This window comes from Callithrix jacchus, chromosome 5, assembly GCF_049354715.1.
Source record: "Callithrix jacchus isolate 240 chromosome 5, calJac240_pri, whole genome shotgun sequence".
Classification (NCBI taxonomy): domain Eukaryota; kingdom Metazoa; phylum Chordata; class Mammalia; order Primates; family Cebidae; genus Callithrix; species Callithrix jacchus.
This window is the reverse complement of record NC_133506.1, coordinates 139,736,966-139,757,845: the sequence shown is the minus strand read 5'-3', so window position 1 is coordinate 139,757,845 and position 20,880 is coordinate 139,736,966. Positions and strand designations below refer to the sequence as shown.

The 20,880-nt window shown below is 37.1% G+C and overlaps 1 protein-coding gene and 2 pseudogenes across 34 annotated transcripts in view; 2 read left to right on the top strand and 1 right to left on the bottom strand.

The window, feature by feature from the left end:
* ZMYM2 (zinc finger MYM-type containing 2) overlaps positions 1 to 20,880 on the bottom strand; it is a 122,859-nt gene that overhangs the window by 5,749 nt on the left and 96,230 nt on the right. For all 33 annotated transcript variants that reach the window (XR_013536140.1, XR_013536141.1, XM_078375095.1 and 30 more), the window contains 5 exons: positions 20,067 to 20,238; positions 18,376 to 18,501; positions 16,846 to 16,940; positions 14,521 to 14,689; positions 13,845 to 13,996 (listed from right to left, as the gene is read on the bottom strand). Coding sequence is in view for 31 of the 33 variants with exons in the window: in XM_078375095.1 (XP_078231221.1) it covers positions 13,845 to 13,996; positions 14,521 to 14,689; positions 16,846 to 16,940; positions 18,376 to 18,501; positions 20,067 to 20,238 (714 nt within the window). In the remaining 2 variants the exon portion in view is untranslated. The remainder of the gene's footprint in view (positions 1 to 13,844; positions 13,997 to 14,520; positions 14,690 to 16,845; positions 16,941 to 18,375; positions 18,502 to 20,066; positions 20,239 to 20,880) is intronic.
* LOC100410816 (disks large homolog 4 pseudogene) lies at positions 2,417 to 3,331 on the top strand (annotated as a pseudogene). Its single transcript, XR_013536142.1, has one exon. The product of XR_013536142.1 is annotated as a disks large homolog 4 pseudogene (transcript).
* On the top strand, positions 9,636 to 11,066 carry LOC118154037 (KRR1 small subunit processome component homolog pseudogene; annotated as a pseudogene).

Genomic DNA, 20,880 nt, shown 5'->3' with positions numbered 1-20,880 from the left:
TAGTTGAATGGTTGCATGACACAGACAAGCATGACCTGTAACCATGTACCATTTGGTCCTTTATTTTAAAAGTCTGTTGGTTCCTGCTCTAAACAGCAATTAAAAGACAGATACTGGGCTGGGAGCAGTGGCTCACGCCTGTAATCTCAGCACTTTGGGAGGCCAAAGCGGGCGGATCACTTGAGCTCAGGAGTTTAAGACGAGCCTGGGCAAGATGTTGAGAAAAAAAAAGTACACGACCAGGCGCGGTGGCTCACACCTGTAATCCCAGCACTTTGGGAGGCTGAGGCAGGTGATCACGAAATCAAGAGATCAAGACCATCCTGGCCAACATGGTGAAACCTCATCTCTACTAAAAATACGAAAATTAGCTGGGTGTCGTGGTGCGTGCCTGTAGTCTCAGCTACTCGGGAGGCTGAGGCAGGAGAATTGCTTGAACCCAGGAGGTGGAGGTTGCAGTGAGCTGAGATCGCGCCACTGCACTCCAGTCTGGCACCTGGCAACGGAGCGAGACTGTCTCAAAAAAAAAAAAAAAAAGTAAAAAAATTAACCAGTCATGGTGGCGTGTGCCTGTAGTCTTGGCTACGTGAGGGACTGGTGCAGGAGAATAGCTTGAGCCTGGGAGATCAAGGCTGCAGTGAGCCGAAAGATCATACCACTGTACTCCAGCCTGGGACAGAGTGAGACCCAGTCTCAAAAGAAAAAAAAAAGATATTGTCAGATTCAATTTTTTTAAGGCAAAGTTCAAAAATATGCCATCTACAAAAACCCTATTTTAAATGAAAGAACAGCTAAGTGAAAAGTGAAAGAAAAATGTTAACCATGTATACACTAATCAAAATGTAAGAATGCCATCATCTGAGTTGATCCAATGTTATTCAAACTAGTCAAAGGAATATGTTAGTCAGCAAAATTCTAAAACAGTAGAACAAAAACTCCTAATTAATGTCTTTCAAATACAATGATAGACCAACTGATAAAAGCCTGGAAAATAAAGTGACAATGCTAGATTTCTCCCCTGCTTCTGGGTTAGTCAAAGGGTAGATGCTCTAATAATACCATTTCCTAAACTATCTGCACATCCTCATTGTTATGAATGAGACTAGCACTGATTGCTTAAAATACAACATCATGATTCCATCTATTTAACGAGACCATAAACTTCTGTATTGTTCCTGGATTTCTAAAACTACAAACTTAGTTGAGTATTACATAAAACAATCACTAAAACCCTCGTTTAGAATAGCAATTTATATTTTTTTGTTTTTATCATAAAGCAACATGCATAATAAAAAATGAGGGAAGGCTGGGCCCAGTGGCTCACGCTTGTAATCCCAGCACTTGGGAGGCTGAGGCAGGTGGATCATGAGGTCAGGAGTTCAAGACCAGCCTGGCCATGACGGTAAAACCCTGTCTCTATTAAAATACAAAAAGTAGCTGGGTGTGGTAGCAAGCACCTGTAATCCCAGCTACTTGGGAGGCTGAGGCAGAGAACTGTTTGAATTTGGGAGGCAGAGGTTGCAGTGAGCCCAGATAGCGCCATTGCATTCTAGCCCGGGTGAAGAAGCAAGACTCCGTCTCAAAAAAAACAAAAACAAAAACAAGCAGAGGGAAAGGATTCTGAAATAATTATTTTAATCTGCAAATCCAGCACAAAGAGAACATTTCTGTGTAACGTTCAGACCCTTAACAATAATAATAAAAAACCAAAAACTACTAAGTTCCCAACTCAGCTCTACTAAAATCAGTTCCTAAATGAAGTGCCAATACTTAATCCTTCTGAAAAAGTTTCTCTAGGCAATTCATGATAAATGATCTGCTGCTTTTGTAACAGAATGAATTACAATATGTTTTATTACTCATTGTGGTAGTATGGGAAGCAATGCCATATTATTGTTGCTGTTATTTTGCATCATAAGCAGTCACAACTTACAAGCATCTATTATATGCATACATGGTTGCCTTATTATATACATACATGGTTGCCTTGCAACCAATGAGAATCTACAGAGGAAAAGAATGTATGGTTTCAGAAAAGAGGCAAAGGAAAACCTGTGAAGAAGAGCAGCAACTTATAGCAACTAACCCTAGAGAAAACTCCCTGATAGAACAGGCCTGTCTGAAGAGTAGCTTTCTTAATTAAAAAAAAAAAAATCTTCACAGAAAGTCTTCAATTATAAAATTATTTGAATTAATAAACATACATTTTAAAAAATATAAATTCCTCGAGCCCCTTCCAGGGCCCCCTTCCCTCCCTCCCACGCTCCCCTCCCCCAACCTCCTCCTTCCCCTCTCACCCCTCCCCCCCATCCTGGCCCCCCCCTGCAAAAGTGGGGAAAGGAGCGGGGAGGGGTGAGAACCCACGGAGTGGAGGAACTAAACTCCGATGAAGTCAGAGCCCCTTACCCGCCACCGAGGCCAGGCCCCCCAACATGGACTGTCTCTGTATAGTGACAACCAAGAAATACTGCTACCAAGATGAAGACACGCCCCCTCTGGAGCACAGCCCGGCCCACCTCCCCAACCAGGCCAATTCTCCCCCTGTGATTGTCAACACAGATACCCTAGAAGCCCCAGGATATGAGTTGCAGGAGAACGGGACTGAGGGGGAGATGGAATACGAGGAGATCACATTGGAAAGGGGTAACTCAGGTCTCGGCTTCAGCATCGCAGGTGGCACTGACAACCCACACATCGGTGACGATACGTCCATTTTCATCACCAAGATAATTCCCGGTGGGGCTGCAGCCCAGGATGGCCGCCTCAGGGTCAACGACAGCATCCTGTTTGTAAATGAAGTGGACGTGCGTGAGGTGACCCACTCAGCGGCAGTGTAGGCCCTCAAAGAGGCAGGCTCCATCGTTCGCCCCTGTGTCATGCATCAGAAGCCCCCAGCTGAGAAGGTCATGGAGATCAAGCTCATCAATGGGCCTAAAGGTCTTGGCTTCAGCATCGCAGGGGGAATAGGGAACCAGCACATCCCAGGAGATAATAGCATCTATGTAACAAAGATCATCGAAGGGGATGCTGCCCAAAAGGATGGGAGGTTGCAGATTGGAGACAAGATCCTGGCGATCAAGTGTGGGGTTGGAGGATGTCATGCATGAAGATGCTGTGGCAGCCCTGAAGAACGTGTATGATGTTGTCTACCTAAAGGTGGCCAAGCCCAGCAATGCCTACCTGAGTGACAGCTATGCTCCCCCAGACATCACAACCTGTGAGAGCCCTTCAAATGCCAAAGCTCCCCATGACCCATCCTGTTTAACCCCATGACATCCCTGTAGCTGTCCTTCTTCAGATATTCCCCATGAAATAGCCACAATCAATGATCCTTGCTGTGGCAGAAGAGATGGAAAAATCAGTTACCATAAAGGAACTAGAGAAGATTGTCAACGATCTCTCCCCCAGAAGGCACAAAGCCCAGGTGGTTTGATGACTAATTTTACGAAATTCTCAAAAGATAGGTAATTTTTCTGCTCTTCCAGAGTACAGGAAAAGATATAAGATTTCACATTTCATTGTGTAAGGCCAGTTCAAATGGTCACAAAGATAACATAAAATAAGGAGAGTATAGACCCGTTTTGCTTCTGAATAGAGATGCAAAAGTTTACAACAATATAGTAGCAAATCAAACATGGCAGCATTTTAAGGGAATAACATAGGGTTTGTTTCAGAACACTAAAGATGGCTCAATATTAAGAAATCTCTTAAATATGATTCATATATTAAAAAGTCAGCCAGGCAGAGTGGCTCATGCCTGTAATCCCAGCACTTTGGGAGGTCAAGGGGGGCTGATCATGAGGTCAGATCAAGACTATCCTGACCAACATGGTGAAACCCCGTCTCTAATAAATATATAAATATAAATATATATATATATATAAATTTATATATATAAATTCCTTTTATAAGAGTTACTAGCCTCTCATTTTACTTAGATTTCTTTGGGACTATACGTGAAAGCTCTAGCGTTTCCTAGATAATTCTGGAACATCTATAAAGAGCAGTATCAAATGATAAAAATAGAACATGTTACACAATTAACTTGAAATATTCTAGTAGTGACATTTTATTTTTATTTTATTTATTTTTTGAGACAGTGTCTTACTCTGTCACCCAGGCTGGAGTACAGTGGCATGATCTTGGCTCATGCTGTCTCTGGCTCCCAGGTTCCAGCGATCCTCCTGCCTCAGCCTCCCGGGTAGCTGAGGTTACAGGCATGTGTCATACACCTGACTAATTTTTGTATTTTTAGTTGAGACAGTACTAAAAATACAAAAAAGTTCAACATTGGTTTCACCATGTTGGCTAGGCTGGTCTTGAACTCCTGATCTCAGGCGATCCGCCCGCCTTGGCCTCCCAAAATGCTAGGATTACAGGCATGAGTCACTGCACCCGGCCCACATTTTAAAAATTAAAAGCAAACAAGTATAATATTTTACTTAACCCAATGTATCTAAAACATGTAATTCCAACATATAATGTAAAAATATTTAACATTTTAAAAATACAAATTCTTTAAAATCTTTTATATATTTTACACTCAGAAAACTTCTCATTTCAGATTAGCCACATTTCAAAAGCCCTGTTTCTTATGGATTAAAAACACTTTGTAGGGCAAAGCAGCACATTGATAGATATCCACTTACTTAAACACAAATTACAGTTCTGGTACTTGAGAAGCAGAATGAAAATCTCATTAAACACAGCTAATAGAGTTGAAAAGCGTCTTTTTTAGATATGTGCAGACTATTGGCATGTTTGTTCAGACAAGTACAGTCACTAATATGACAAACAATAATATTGTCAAATGTTTTGGAGAGTTAGCTAAAGCAAGAAACATGTAACAATATACATGACAATTTATAAAATTAAATAAATATTGGGAATATAAGACATTCATAATTTGAGGGCTATCAGACTTTGTCTCTCAAATCAGTTGTTTTATTAAATGTTATTTGACTAAAGCTTAATAATATAAAATAACCCACCATTAGTTTAAGCTACAAATCAGCCGTTCTGCACAATAATTTGTGTTTCAATGAAAATATTTCAGCTTTCAGATGCCTATGCCCAAGAAAAAAAAAATTTCAAGTGTCATCTTTAAAAATACTTAGAGCCTTTTCATGTTTCTCCCTGGATAAATATGAAATCTAAACATTTTATCAAGTAAGAGAAACCTTTGTGACATGACTCTTACTTACCACAGCCCCCACCCTCATCACCTCAAAGCTCTCTCCACTTCACATTCTACATTCCAGCCAGGCTAAGTAGCTCCTGGTAAACTGTGCCCTTGTACTGCCACTGTCCTCTCATGCTTTTGCTGAATAAATTTCTACAAGTGCTTCAAAACTCAATTTAAAATTTAAAACTCAATGTCTTCTACATCCCTATACTTTTTCATATTATATACTTAGGTAGAATTAATTAGTTCCAATTCGGTATTACTTACACATAATGAATATAAAATTATTTAAATATTATTTGTCTGTGTATTTCAAATCTTTGAGTGGAACATACTGTAATGACTTTTAATTCAAACTGCTCACCAGATTCAAAATTTATGAGCTGTGTAACACCTCATCAAAAAATGCTGATAATTAAAGTTGTTGAGAGGACTGAATGACAGATCAAGCATGTAGTATAGTATATGGAAAGCAGTAAACAGTCAGTAAATGTAAGCTATCAACGCGCTTATCTCAATCTCCAAAGCCTATTCCAGTGTCCAGCATCCAGATACAATAGCACTTTGACTAATGTTTGCTGAATTAACCAATGAAAGAAGGATTCAAATACCCCATATCAACCTCATCAATCCTATTAAAAAATAAAGAGGCTGGGCACAGTGGCTCACCCCTCAACACTTTGGGAGGCCAAAGCAGGTGGATCATGAGGTCAAGAGATCGAGACCATCCTGGCCAACATGGTGAAACCCTGTCTCTACTAAAAATACAAAATTTAGCTGGGCATGGTGGCGCATGCCTGAAGCCCCAGCTACTGAGAAGGCTGAGGCAGTAAAATCACTTGAACCAGGGAGGCAGAGACTGCAGTGAGCTGAGATCATGCCACTGCATTTCAGCCTGGCAAAAGAGCAAGACTCTGTCTCAAAAAAAAGAGAAAAGAAAAGAAAATTCTTAAAGCCCTCTGAATAAAGCAAGCTTAAATAAGTTTAGAAATCCTCTATGTATTTTAATAGAATTTAATTATTTGAAAACTATCCATTTACACAGAAATTAACAAGTCACACTGTGAGTTTACTATATTTTTAAATTTAGTTAAGTTTTTTCTTCTTAAAAAACACATGCTTCCATATAAAAGACTTAACACAAACTAAAAAATAGAAACAACCTATTAGACAATGGGGAAACTCAGAGAAAAGTAAATGATCAATAAACACAAAAAGATCCTCAAACTTTTTGGGAAAGAAATCTGTTGATATCTTTAAAAATAAAAAATACACTTTTCTTAAGATCCAGTAATACTCTTTCAGGAATAGTATTTCAGAAATAAAAGCATCAGTTCTTTAGGATAATTATATTTGTGTAAGGCAGGAGGGAAGCAGAGGAGGAAGGAAAGTATACACTGTCTTAATAGCAAAATTCTATAAAACAAAGAATGCTCATCATTGTGGAAATTACTGAATTAACTGTGGTACAGCACACAATGAGATATATAAACAGGCCGTAGACGTGTATAATAAGGTCTAGTGCTCCTAGTTGACAAAACTACTATCTCTTTCATCAGGTTCATAGAAAACAGAGAAATATATACATCTAGCTAACAATGGTAAGGGGGGAAAGATTAAGGAAAAAAAGGCGTCCAGGCATAATGGCTATTGCCTATAATCCTAGTACTTTGGGAGGCTGAGTTGGGTGGATCACCTGAGGTCAGGGGTATGAGACCAGCCTGGTCAACATGGCAAAACCCCACCTCTATTAAAAATACAAACAAAACAAAACAAAAAAACCTAGCCAGGTGTGGTGACTCATTCCTGTAATCCCAGCTACTTGTGAGGGTGAGGCAGGAGAATTGCTTGAACCCAGGAGGCAGAGGTTGCAGTAAACTGAGATGGCACCACTGCACTCCAGCCTGGGTGACAAAGTGAGACTCCATCTCAAAAAAAAAAAGGATCTACAGTTCTATTTATAATATATTTAGTATGGCAGATATGTGTTCACATATGTAAAATAGTATACAAAAGAATGATCATGACATGTTAATGCTAGTTATCATAGGATTTCATATCATTTTCCTTCCACAAAAATTTCCATATTACGTGAACATTTAACAGTAACCACCATTCCTTATACAAAATTAGTGGAGGAAAGTCAGTTACTTTGAGGAAGAGTAAAAAAAAAAAAGCTGTGCTCCTCTTTCATACATTACCAGTTATTTACAATTATATTTAATTTTTCAATGTACAAAACAGAAATGACTATTTACTTCAGCAGACATTTGTAAGACTTAGTCCTTACGACAAAAGATACTGTTTCTTCTATAGACAAATGGATGAAAATCATACTTACTTGTATCTTTGTCAGATGTGAGCAAAACTAACGAATGCAACAGAAATACATGCATACTCTTTCAAAAATAGCTTCTATTTCTGTACATGCCTTGAACTAACATTAAACAGTACTGATTTCTGGAAAGTTTACTTTAGTTATCTTATCTTTACACTGAGTTTCAGGATTACTTTTAAAGCTGCTTATAAATACCACAGAGTTTCTGAAAAGAAGTCGAGTCTGTGAAAATGTATTCAATAACAAAAATAAATAGATATTCCACAATTTTTAAAAACTGGTAAATGCAGAACAAAGAACAAAAAATTACCACCATATTTACTATTTTTAAACGTGCAGTTCAGTAGTAAAACAACTTTTTAAGGAAACATTCATCAATACATAAGGAACCTATTTTAAAAAGGAAGGAAGCCAGGCACAGAGGCTCAAGCCTGTTAATTCCAACACTCTGGGAGGCCAAGGCAGGTGGATTGCTTGAGCCCAGAAGAGTTCGAGACCACACTGGGCAACATGGTGAAACCCCATCTCTACAAAAAAAAAAAATACAAAAATTAGCCAGGTGTGGTGGTACGTGCCCACATTCCCAGCCACTTAAAGGGCTGAGGTGGGAGGATCACTTGAGCCCGGGAGATTGAGGGTGTGCTAAGCAGAGATCACACCACTGTACTCCAGCCTGGACGACATAGTAAGACTCTGTCACTCACACTGACATACACACACATGAAATTTTGACATATGCTACACAACACAGATGAACCTTGAGTATATTAAGCTAAGTGAAATAAGCCAGACTCAAAAGGACAAATACTGTATGATTCCACTTATATAAGGTGCCTATGGTAGTCAAAATCATAGAGACAGAAAGTAGAATAGTGGCTTTTCAGGGTTCAGTAGAGAAGGAAATGTAGAGTTATTATTTAATGAGTACAGAGTTTCAGTTCTGCAAGATGAAAAGAGTTCTAGAGACAGATGGTGATGATGGTTCCACAACAATGTGAATGTACTTAATGCCAATGGACTGTACCCTTAAAAATGGTTAAAACCATAAATTTATGTTATGTGTATTTTACTATAGTAACAAAAACAGAAAGCAATCCAGAGACTCAATTTCATGTGATATCATTTTCCTTAAGAAAAATTAAAACACAACATACAAAAATTTGTGATGTTAAGTAAACTAGTTTTAGAGAAAACTTTACAGTTTTAAATAGTTTCCTGAAAAAGAAGAAAGTCTAAAATCAATGATCTAAGCTTACACCTTAAGAGGCTGGATTAAAAGAAAGCCAATTAAGATTAAGGAAATAAGAAAGATCAGACTCAATACAAGAGAAAAATTAAAATGATACACCTTTAGCTATATGAGTATCTAGGCAAACTATATAACCCTAGCTAGCTAACTCCAGTGGGCCCAATTCCACAAGCCTGTGAGCTAAGAATTATTTTCTTTTATAAATGGTTACAATTTAAAGCAGTTATATATAAGTAGCTATATTACATTCTAAATGTTTAACTCTTGGTCTGCAAAGTGTAAATTATTTACTATCTTGCCCTTTACAAAAAGTTGACTGATTCCTGAGCTGGACTGTTCAACAAAAAAGAGAGTAGCTAGGATTATAGGAGCCCACCACCACACCCAGCTAATTTTTGCATTTTTAGTAGATACGGGATTTCACCACATTGGCCTAGTTGTTCTAGAACTCTTGACGACTTCAGGTGATCCACCTGCCTTGGCCTCCTAAAGTGCTGGGATTACAGGCATGAGCCACTGTGCCTGGCCCCAACTCCTTTTATGAAGCCACTATTACCCCCAAATCAAAGCCAGGTTTCCAGCTCCACCAGAAGCAATTTGAAAACGGGTGTCTTCCTCTCTGAATCGGTCAGGAAAAATGGGTGGAAAAAGTGAATTTTGTAAACAGAAGCAGAAGCCAGAGACACCAAAATGAATGGGAATTCCTTACTGTTCCTGATGGTTGGAACGAACCAACTCTTTCTTAAGAGGACAATCCCAGAGGACTCTTGAAGGAAAGCAATTATGCAACTTTGTTACCAAAATAGAGAGGCTTACTTGAAAGAGTGCTAGCCATTGGTACAGAAAGCCCTGAATGAACATCAATGTTAATGCACTGTGCACCAGATCCAGGACAGTATGACTGTTTGTACTGAGGCAAAAGAATGGGGTCTGGGAGAAGGGAACCTGAATTGACGCCAACTTCCTAAAGCTGAACCAAAAGGGAAACCCCATCTCCCCGTGCCTGTGTAACAAAGGATCAAAGGCAAAGGATCCCTACAATCCTTCCCCTTCCGCCAGATCTCAGGTGGAAAGAGAGAGTGCCTTGGACTGGCCTCGAGCCAAGCACCTAAGGCACCAATTCACCCCAACCTTTAATTAATAACAGACCAAATCCTTCATATAGATAAGGGGTAACTGATAAGGATCTCAAAAGGACTACTTAAAATCCCTAAGACTTTGTAACCCAGCTCTAGAGCCACTTGCTCAGGCCCACTCCCACCTGGTTCAGTGCTATCTTGCTTTATTTTCCTGCTTTCACCACTTCATTCCTGTATTTCATTCCTTTATTGCACATTTTGTCCAATCCTTTGTTCAAAACACCAAGAACCTGTACAATTTACACTCAAGGCCTTCCTTCCAGTAACAGTACTACAAAGAAGACTAGTACTAAAAAATACGAAAAATTAGCTGGACATGATGGTGGGCACCTGTAATCCCAGCTACTCAGAAGGCTGAGGCAGGAGAATCACTTGAACCCAGAGGCAGAGGTTGAAGTAAGCAGAGATGGCACCACTGCACTCCAGCCGGGGAAACAGAACGAGACTCCGTCTCAAAAAAAAAAAAAATCATTAAAATAGGTTCTTTAGTAAGAAATAAAGAGATTTGTAAAAAGACAACAGCTTATTGGTCCCAAAGGATCTACATCGAGGAACTCTTAATGAACTTGTTCCATTATGGTTCAGGGAAACAGTTTCAGCCAATGGACCTTTTAGTGGCTTAAAAAAGAGGTTTAAAAAGTAGTCCTAGAATATTCATCCAATTTATAATATTAAAACCTTAATGATTAAAAGAGTTGGAAAAAGATTCTGAATTTCAATAACAAAGTTGGGAGAGATTTTTGCCACAATTCAAACAAAAACATGAATAAATGCAAGGACCCAAAAGAGAAAAATATTAAGAGAGAATATACACCATTCCCACTTCCACAGCCAGAAAGTCAGATTGATAAATGAACTGGCTAGAGGTGAATATTTTTCGAAGGTGAATCAGAAACCGTAGCAGAAAATGGAAGCAAGAAAGGCTAAACAAGCAGAAGCCCTCAGTAAGAGATGAGCAAAGAAACAAAGCTTTATTCCACCTAAAGAAAAACCAGATGTGAAACCTAAGGAAGCTTCTACTGAAACTAAAATTCATGGAGCCACCATCAAATAAAAAGTTAGGAAAGCAAAGAATAAGAAAGTGGGGCTCTTACAGCTGAAGAAATTATGCTTGAAATGCAAGCAGATGAAAAGAAAAAGAAGAAAAAAAAGTAACATACCAAAAACCTCTTGACTAGATCTTATGAAGCTATCTCCTTTTGTAAAAGATTTTGAGATACCAGGGCATTAATTGCCTTATTTGTGAGAAATAATACTCTGATCACCTTTTTTCTGAGTTTTTGTTGTTGTTCACAGAACAATGTTCTTTATAAATATAAATTTTTATTAAAAAAAAACAAAACAAAAACCTCAGAGCTACTTATTCTCATGAACATCTACAAAAATCATCAACAATATATTAGCACATCTAATCTGGCAATATACAAAAAGATAACACTATCAAGTGGAGTCTATCCAAGAATGCTAGGCTGGTTTAATGCCTGAAAATTAATAATCATGCTATTATTAGTAAGAGGGAAAATCCATATCTTAACAGATGCAAAAAAGCAGTTGACAAAATTCAATTAGCATTTATAATTTTTTTTTTTTTTTAAAAACCTCTTGGCAACAAAATAAAAAGTTGAAAAATCCTCAGTCAACTAAGAATGGAAGAAAACTTCCTCAACTTAGTAACAGGAAGCTACCAAAAAAATCCCTAAAGAGTGCATCATACTTAATGGTCAAAGACAGAATACTTTCCTCTAACATCAGGAACTAGGCAAGAGTTTCTGCTAATCACTAATTCCATTCAACACTGTACTAGGGGTTGGGTGGCAGGAGAGAAAAATGGGGGAAGGTCTCAAGCAATGTAATAAAGCATGGAAAAGAAAGATCAGAAAGATGTAAAACTGTCCTTATTCATAAGTGACATAATTGTGTATACAGAAAATTCTAAGATATATTTTAAAAATAACAAGACCACCTACTGGAACTAATAGTAAACCTAAGAATATATACAAATTAATTATATTTATATGTGCAAGTAATGCCAGAGGAAATAGCCAAAAGAGCAAAAAACACTATTCTCTAGGGAAAAGAACTACATAGACGAGAGATGGGTGGGACAGAGAACTCCTTATTTTGTTATTTTTATTGATTTCAAAGGTTTTATTATCTACATAGTAAGCTTGTAGGCCTTGTTTCTAGCAGAAACTTCTTCTAAATGAAATTTCGTACATAACCCCAAAACATAGCCCTTAAAAAGTAGAAATGAATTAAAACAAGAGGAGCCTAGAACTCAACCTCTCTCCTTCCTGCTGAGTTAATTTGCCACAACCCTAGTGCTGCTCTCTACAGCACTTTAAAAAACAGCTGATCTAGATAACAGAATTATGTCTAAAATATAAATGTTCTCCTTAAAAAAATTTCACCATCATAAATAAATAAATATACACACACGAAAGCCCAAAATGGGATCTAGAGCTTTATTGTGTAAAAAGTCATGACATCATCCAACTCAGTGAGTACTTGTCTGTATGTGGATAGCATGGTACAAGTAACAAAGGTAAGACCTAGCTTCCATTTGCTCTTAAGAGGATTTAGAGGTAATAAATAATTTGTTCTGAAACTAGAGTACTAAGATGATTTCATCTATACCTGGTACAGTATAAATCCTATTCCTACTCTGTCCCTCCCTCCTAGGTATAATATAAGAAGAGGAGGGAAATACACACATGGGTCTTCAACCCTTCAGCCAGAACCACAGGAGTCACATGTTTTGGAATTCCTAATTGTTTGGATTTTACATGGGAAACACAGGGCATGTACATAATTATAATACATTAATATTCCTAGAGTGGTGTGGGTACGCACTCTGTACTTATTTAGAAACATTAACAATTCTATAGTAAATTCAATTGTTAAAATTTATGGATGAATATTAACACTAAGTAATAAAGACAACAGTAGCTTCACAATTCTTTAAATCAGGTTTTACTGTCGAGTGTGGTTTCATGAAAAAAAAATCTGGTTTTCAGATGTTTGGGGAATGATGGACCTATATTATTATCTAAGCATGAGGCTCAAAGTACATGTAAACCTATAATAGGAGAATAAGAAAAAGTAAACCTATTCATGTATCTTTCAGGTTGCTACTGCAATGTATGTGATGGGCCTTTAATATACAGTGATTTATAGCCATGCACCATATATTTGCGACACCACTTACAGAATCTTAAGGAAATTCCTATCCTAAAGAAAAAGTAAATAAAACACAAATTAAGACAATTCTAGTTTTCTTCAGTATTTATTTCATTATCTAACACCTGTTAGCATAATAAAATTAACTTTTAGGCCTACAAATAAAACTCTGAAGAGATTTCCCCTGTTATCTACCATATTTCAAAATAAATAAGATGTGACGCTGGAGATTCTTTGACTTCTGGGCACAAATTTGTAGAATCTGTTCACAACTAGAGGTCATTACTTAAAGCTGATCATCGTGTTTACTGTAGAAAACAAACTGAGACATGTAGACGAAGTTTATCTTTACCCTTAAAAAATGATATCTTTTTATGAAATAGCCAAAGAACTAATGAGAAGTTATACTATTTAACATATATATAAATGGTGGCAAACATACAACTTTGTTAGATGTGTTACAAAACATGCCAAAGTTTTGAGTGGTCTGTCCATACCCTATTTTTCCCATAAATTCTTTTTGGTTTTGGTACTAAGTTTTGGAGAACTTCAAGTTTTTTAGAAACATATATTGCATTACAGAAGAAACACAAAGTAACTAATCCTTTATAATATCACAGTATTTCCAAAGAGACTAAATTTTTGTCTTTCTTGGTAAGACAATAAAGGTTCCATAAAGCTGCAGGAACAAGAACTACCACAACTTTTCTTATTATTAATGTTATGTCTGAAAGCAGCCGTCAAGTTACTAACCTCCTGTATTCCAAGACAAAGATAATAGATGCTGTCAGGTGCATAATTCTCTCCATTTGGCCTTCGGATCTCATTAACAAAATGAGCTAACCCATAGTTAAGCTCAGCTGTGGTGTGAGAGAGTAGATCCTCTTTTAACTTTACTGATTTAGCTAAAAACACAAAATAAAAATCAATAATTGTTATTATTTACTGTCTTAAGGTTAAGACACTTTCTGACATTATTCTTTATAAGAACTCTGAAGCAAAATAAAATGCATTCTTAAAGGCATTTTAAGCTACCTACAGTTACGGTTTTTTTGTTTGTTTGTTTTTTGAGACAGTCTCACTCTGTCACCCAGGCTGGTAAGCAGTAGCACAATCTTGGCTCACTGCAACGTCTGCCTCCCAGGTTCAAGCTATTCTCTTGCCTCAGCCTCCCGAGTAGCTGCAACTACAGGCACGTGCCACCACACCCAGTTAACTTTTGTATTTTTAGTGGAGACAGGGTTTCATCATGTTGGCCAGGATGGTCTTCATCTCCTACCCTCATGACCCACCCGCCATGGCCTCCCAAAGTGCTGGTTACAGGCGTGAGCCACTGCACCCAGCCTATGTTTTTTAAATTTAAAGGTACACAGTAACAGAAATCTTTATTTTAAATAGGACTTAGGAGAAACAAGATTAAAACACTTACGAGATTTTAACTCATCTAATACCAGAAGATCTTCATCAAGTTGCCTAGTTTTGACCCAGTGTTTCCAAGCGTTTACGCCATATGTATATTTGAAAGGAAAGCTGCATTCTGAATTGTCTGAACTATCATCATGAGACTGGTATCCTGATACAGCCTTTCTCTTGGCCCCCTATTAGTGAAAAAACACCACAGTAATGTCTTTTTTAAAGCCTACATGATTTCATTACTTTATAGAAGCCATCTCTCAACAAAGGCAAATTAGATTCAACCCTTGAACAACATGGGTTTAAACTGTAGGGGGTCCACTTCAACACACGCCTTTTTCTATATGCCTGCCTCTCCTACCTCCTTCTACCTCTTCCAACTGTGCCATCTGATACAGCAAGACCAACCTTCCTCTTCCTCCTCAGCCTACTAAACATGAAGACAATGAGGTTGATCTATTTCACTTAATGAATCGTAAATATATCTTCTCTCTTATGATTTTCTTGATAACATTCTTTTCTCTAGCTAACTTTATTATAAAAATACAGTATGTAACATATAAAATATATGTTAATCAACTGTTATCTGCAAGGCTTCCAATCAACAGTAGGCTACTAGTAGTTACCTTTCTAGGGAATCAAAGTAATATATGAATTTTTGACTGTACAAGGGGGCTCAGTGACAGTAGGCTACTAGTAGTTAATTTTTTAGAGAGTCAAAAGTTATACACAAATTTTTGACTATGCATAGGGGATCAGCACCCCAACCACTGCATTGTAGAAGGGTCAATTGTAATAAAAAAAATAGTTATTTGTTTAATCTTTCATGAAATTAGAAAAGAAAAAAATGAAATACAGCTATTTGTTTAGAACTGACTGGTTTTCCTGAATGTGACAATAGTTACCTGTAACACTTCAGGAAATACGATGTTTTTACATAGATCACTTTGTGCAACAAAATCATATTAAATTCTGCGATGAAAGTCACCAATAATGAGAAAATAAATATATGACAATTCATAAACTAACAATCTAAATATTACTGTAACAGAGAAACTGAAGAACTTTTCAACAACTCCACCTTATAGAGAATGACACTCCTTTTCACTTTCTTATTTTATTTTATTGTTTTATTTCTGAGACAGGGCCTCATTTTGCCACCCATGCTAGAGTTTTCTAATCATGGTATCTCCCTTGCCAGGTAAGTATCCATGCTCGAGTTTCGTTTTGTTTTTGAGGCAAGGTCTCACTCTGTCGCCAAAGCTGGAGTACAGTGGCATGATCATAGTTCACTGCAACCTCAATCCTCTTCCTGAGCAGCTGGGACTATAGGCACATGCCACCATGCCTGGCTAATTTTTATTTTTTATGTAAAGACAGAGGTCTCACTATGTTGCCCAGGTTGGTCTCAAACTCCTGGGCTCCAGCAATTCTTCCATTTCCATCTTCCAAAGTGCTTGGATTACAGGTGCCACTCTGTCTGGCCCCCTTTTCACTCTCCTGATAATACTGTTTGCAATGTAAAAGTTTCTAATTTGGATGTAGTCCAATTTATTTATTTATTTATCATCCCCCCCACCCCCGCCCCCGTGCTTTTGGTATCTTACCTAAGAAACTGCCTAAAATAAGGCCAGGAAGATTTAGGCCTATGTTTTCTTCTAAGAGTTTTATATTTTTAGCTCTTACATTTAGGTCTATGGCTCGCTTTAATTTTTGTGTTTGGTGTCAACCAGAAGTCCACCTTCATTCTACTGCAAGTACTTCTCCCTTTTCAGTTTTTTTCTTTCTTTAGGGAAAATTTTTGAATGCTATCTTTCTTAAGGTATTTTTAAAACGTGCTTTATATGTTGAAAGTCAGAGACAGAAAGCTGACAGAATATTAAAACAATTATACTTGTTAATGCATGTAGATTTGGTCTCCCTGAATGATCAAAGTGTCCAGCATGTCTTTCTATGTGTGTTTCTATGTGTGCCTAGAAGAGACCAGATATAATAAACTGTGTACTTCAATTTCACTGATAAATCTCATCAGAAATAATGGTGGAAAAACAGCTCCCTAGAAAACAGTCTAAATTCTTGTCAAAAAAGTGAACTTACTACTTGAGCAACTGTTTTCTATTTCTGACTTTGTATCAAGACAGTTTGGTTGAGGTTAATAACTCTGAGAAACTTTTTATTATTTGGAAATAGGTTACCTCTTAAATTCTTTTCCAACCTAGAAAATAACAAAACATGTTCCCATATTCTCAGGCACACTAAAAGACCACTGTATCTTTCTCTGCCTATAGATATTGCTATATAGGATATTAAGTGAATAGAAGAATATTATTAAATTTTGTACCTTTTTTTTAGATCGAGGTCTGGGCTGTTCCTCATATTCTTCACCAAAAACAGGTGGTAATAAAAATTCATTTTCCATATCAAGTTCCTCAGCAGCTGACAACCAAATCAGAACTTTTATTTTAAATGTAATAGCACAGGCTTATGTTACATAAACACAGCCAACAAAAAATTAATCACAGAATATAAACCAGCATTCATACATGGGGACATTCTGGGCTGGGCTGGGGAGTAAATGACCCTAACAAGGTCTGTAAATTTGACAAACCAAGTTCGAACTCCTAAAAACATATGTAAAATGAATATAAACACAGAATTTTCATGAAAATGTATATCAGAAAAATTACTATAGTCTGAAGTTCAATTATAAGATCTAAATGGTCTCAGTACAAATCTGATTCAATCCATTAAACGTTTTGCCTAAAAATAAATGTTTTACATTCTACTCAGTGTGCTCATTAGCCATCCATGGATTAAGAAAATAATGAAAAATGGGGCATATTTATTTCACAAAAGACCTGAAAAATAATTTTTTCTTTGAAGGTAATTTAATTTTCAAAAGGATTTTTAAAAAATGCTCTCCCTCTCTCTATATACATATACACACACACATATATATACACATACACACATATATATACATATATATATACACATACATATATATATATATACACACACATATACATAGATACATATATATGTATGTATATTTGAGATAGAGTTTCATTCTTATTGCCCAGGTTGGAGTGTAATGGTACAGTCTTGACTCACTGCAACCTCCACCTTCCAGGTTCAAGTAATTCTGCCTCAGCCTCCAAAGTGGCTGGGATTACAGGTGCCCACCAGCACATTCAGCTAATTTTTGTATTTTTAGTAGAGACGGGGTTTCACCATGTCAGCCAGGCTGATCTCAAACTCCTGACCTCAGGTGATCCGCCCACACTGGCCTCTCGAAGTGCTGGGATTACAGGTGTGATCCACAGTGCCCAGAAGCTAACAATATTTTAAAATTTAAAAGGATACAAACACTTCTTTAAATTTTCTATAATGGATTACTTCTAGAAGTTTTTTTTTTAAGGCTCTAAGACATTCTTTTTTTTTGGAGACAGTGTCTCACTTTGCCACCCAAGCTGGAGTGCAGTGGCACGATCTTGGCGTACTGCAACCTCCACCTCCTGGGCTCAAGCAATCCTCCTGCCTCAGCCTCCTGAGTAGCTGGGATTACAGGCATGCACCACCAAGCCTGGCTACATTTTATATTTTTAGTAAAGATGGGTTTCACTATGTTGCCCAGGCTGGTCTTGAACTCCTGGGCTCAAAGTGATCTCATTCCAGAAGTTAACTGTTAAGGTGGGTTTTTAAAAAACAACAACAACAAAACATGAAGTTAACTGTTAAGGTGGGTTTAAACAATAACAACAAAATACGAACATTGCTAAAAGACAATGACACAAACATTAAATGGTAAATGATCATAACCACAGTTTACTTTATAACTAACTTCTATAGTCATACAGGTTTTGAGTACCTCTGGGAAAATCTATTTCGATATCCAAATCTGGTTCGTATGGTACATCAGGCATGCTGGACTGTGTCTCTGGGTCAGAGTTCTTCAAAAGATCTGAACCAATTATATCTGTTTCAATAATTACACCTGAAATCAATCCATAATATAATTAGAAATCAAAATAGAAAACCCCAACTGTATCTGTATTTAATCTGGCAAAAGGAAATCATTTAATTTTAAATGAAATATTTAAAGAATACATATGTCACAAAAGGGCATATTATATATAACTATCTCAAAATGTAAACTACTATAAACCTCATACTTATAATTAATCACAAGTATATGAAAACTTAATTCTACAAATTTTACAGGAAGACTCCCTTCAAAAGTTAATAGGTATGCTTTAATAGTAAAACCAACTTCAACACAAAGTATTTCTAAAAGCGACTTTTTGTCAGAAATAAACTAATGAGGGCAGACAACTGTAGTTTTCAATACTCTTTGAATTTTGACCTAGGTTTCTCAAATCATTCAATATACGCTTATTAACAACTCCTTTTGATGGTTTGATCAGTTGCTTTCAAGTGTTTTTGTGTTATAATCATGGTAAGAAATGCATTTTATCCAACACATACCACAAGGTGATGGTAGGGAACAGAAAGACATCTGTATACACACTGGTTTCACAAAATAATACTTACCCTTTCTATGAGGGATTCACATTGTAATTTTTTTATCCTGTTCCATTTTGGGTTTTTTTCTTTTCTTAAAAACACTGGTTGCAACCCACTAAATTACTTTCACAACTCCTTACCACAGTGCTTCAAAAACCCTCTCTCATTATGAAATCCGGAGAAAATTAAAGTATTTGCTTGTCCTCTAGGGTAAGGGTAAGAATTAGCTCAGGGTTGAAATAGGACTCTGGGTATCACCAGAGAGCTAAGGGTAGAAAATAAATATTCTAAGTGACTTAGAACCATCTGCAACACACTCATCATGTTATACCATGTAATGCAAGCACTGCCCTAACAGAGGTTAACATAAACTCGGTTTAGATAATGCAAACTATTTTATTAGTATAAGCAGTTAAAAAAAAACTAGGAGTGTGGTGGCTCACACCTGTAATCCCAGCACTTTGGGAGGCAGGCAGATCACCTAAGTTTGAGATCAGCCTGGCCAACACGGTGAAACTCTGTCTCTACTAAAAATACAAAAATTAGCTGGGCATAGTAGCATGCACCTGTAATTCCAGCTACTCAGGAGGCTGAGGAAGGAGAATCACTTGAACCCAGGAGGCAGAGATCTTAGTGAGCCAAGATCATACTACTGCACTCCAGCCTGGGCGACAGGACAAGAGTCCATCTCAAAAAAAAAAACAAAAACTAGAGATGAATTTTGATCATTATTAGAGTCCATTACAAGTAATTATAGCTTTGTATTATATTGACAGGAATAATTCTAAGTTGATTTTATGAGTCAAATCCTGCTTAAAACAGAGACCAAAGACCAAATTCCTGTTTTGGATATCTGTCTGAGGGCGCCTGGCTAAATACAGTGTAGATCTCAATATAGAATATATTTTTGTTCCAGTGCTTTCCTTCACCCCCACAAGTTGAAACACAATGATATGCCCTGGAAAGTACTGTAAAAATACTTATAAATAACCAATGGTAACACTCATTTGCAAGGTATAACATAGTGTAGCTCACTGTTGATGTTGGTAGTCTCTGTTTTCCCCTCATCTTCACTCATCATATCTGTTATTGTAAGCAACTCTGTATCAAGAGGATCTGAAGAAACCTTGCTTTTTAGCTCCTCAATTGCTGCCGGAATCTTCTCACTGCTGTCCAATGGAGCAGGCAGAAAAACAGGAACTGGCACCTAAGTAAGCAAAGCATTTTGAGTTAGGTTTATTAAACATTAAAAGGTATTTTTCCAAAATAAAAATTACTCTGACACATGATTTATTTTATGATATCACACCGGATAAAAGCTTTGAAAAAAACACATACAAAACTAAGATGTCAACTGTGACAAGAAAGCCTAGAATACAAACGTCTACTTTTTGGAATAAAAATTAAACAAAAGAATTTCTGAAGTATTTCTGTCCCCCAGGGGACTATAATAGCCAAGTCCTGATACAGTGTTCTTCTAAGTACCGCAAGTGATTTGGGATGAAATATTATTTTACATAAAATTCTGTTTCAGTTCTAAACCTTATGGCTTCACAAATATTTCTATAGAAAATGAGCCCAAATATAAAACTTAATATGCAGAACAGACGCAGACATCTGTGAAATGTCACTCTCCAGGATGAATATACATGCACTTAAACACAAAGCAATCAGTCATGACAACAGAGATTCAACCATATCTAAGTTAACTGCTGAAGAAAAGTAAAGATGGTTTTATCAGCTTCACTAAACTAGTAACTGCAACTAGAGTTATCCTCAGTGTTTAAAGGGGATTGGTTCCAGGACCACCCATGGAAGGATACCAGAGTCTATGCATACTCTAGTCCCA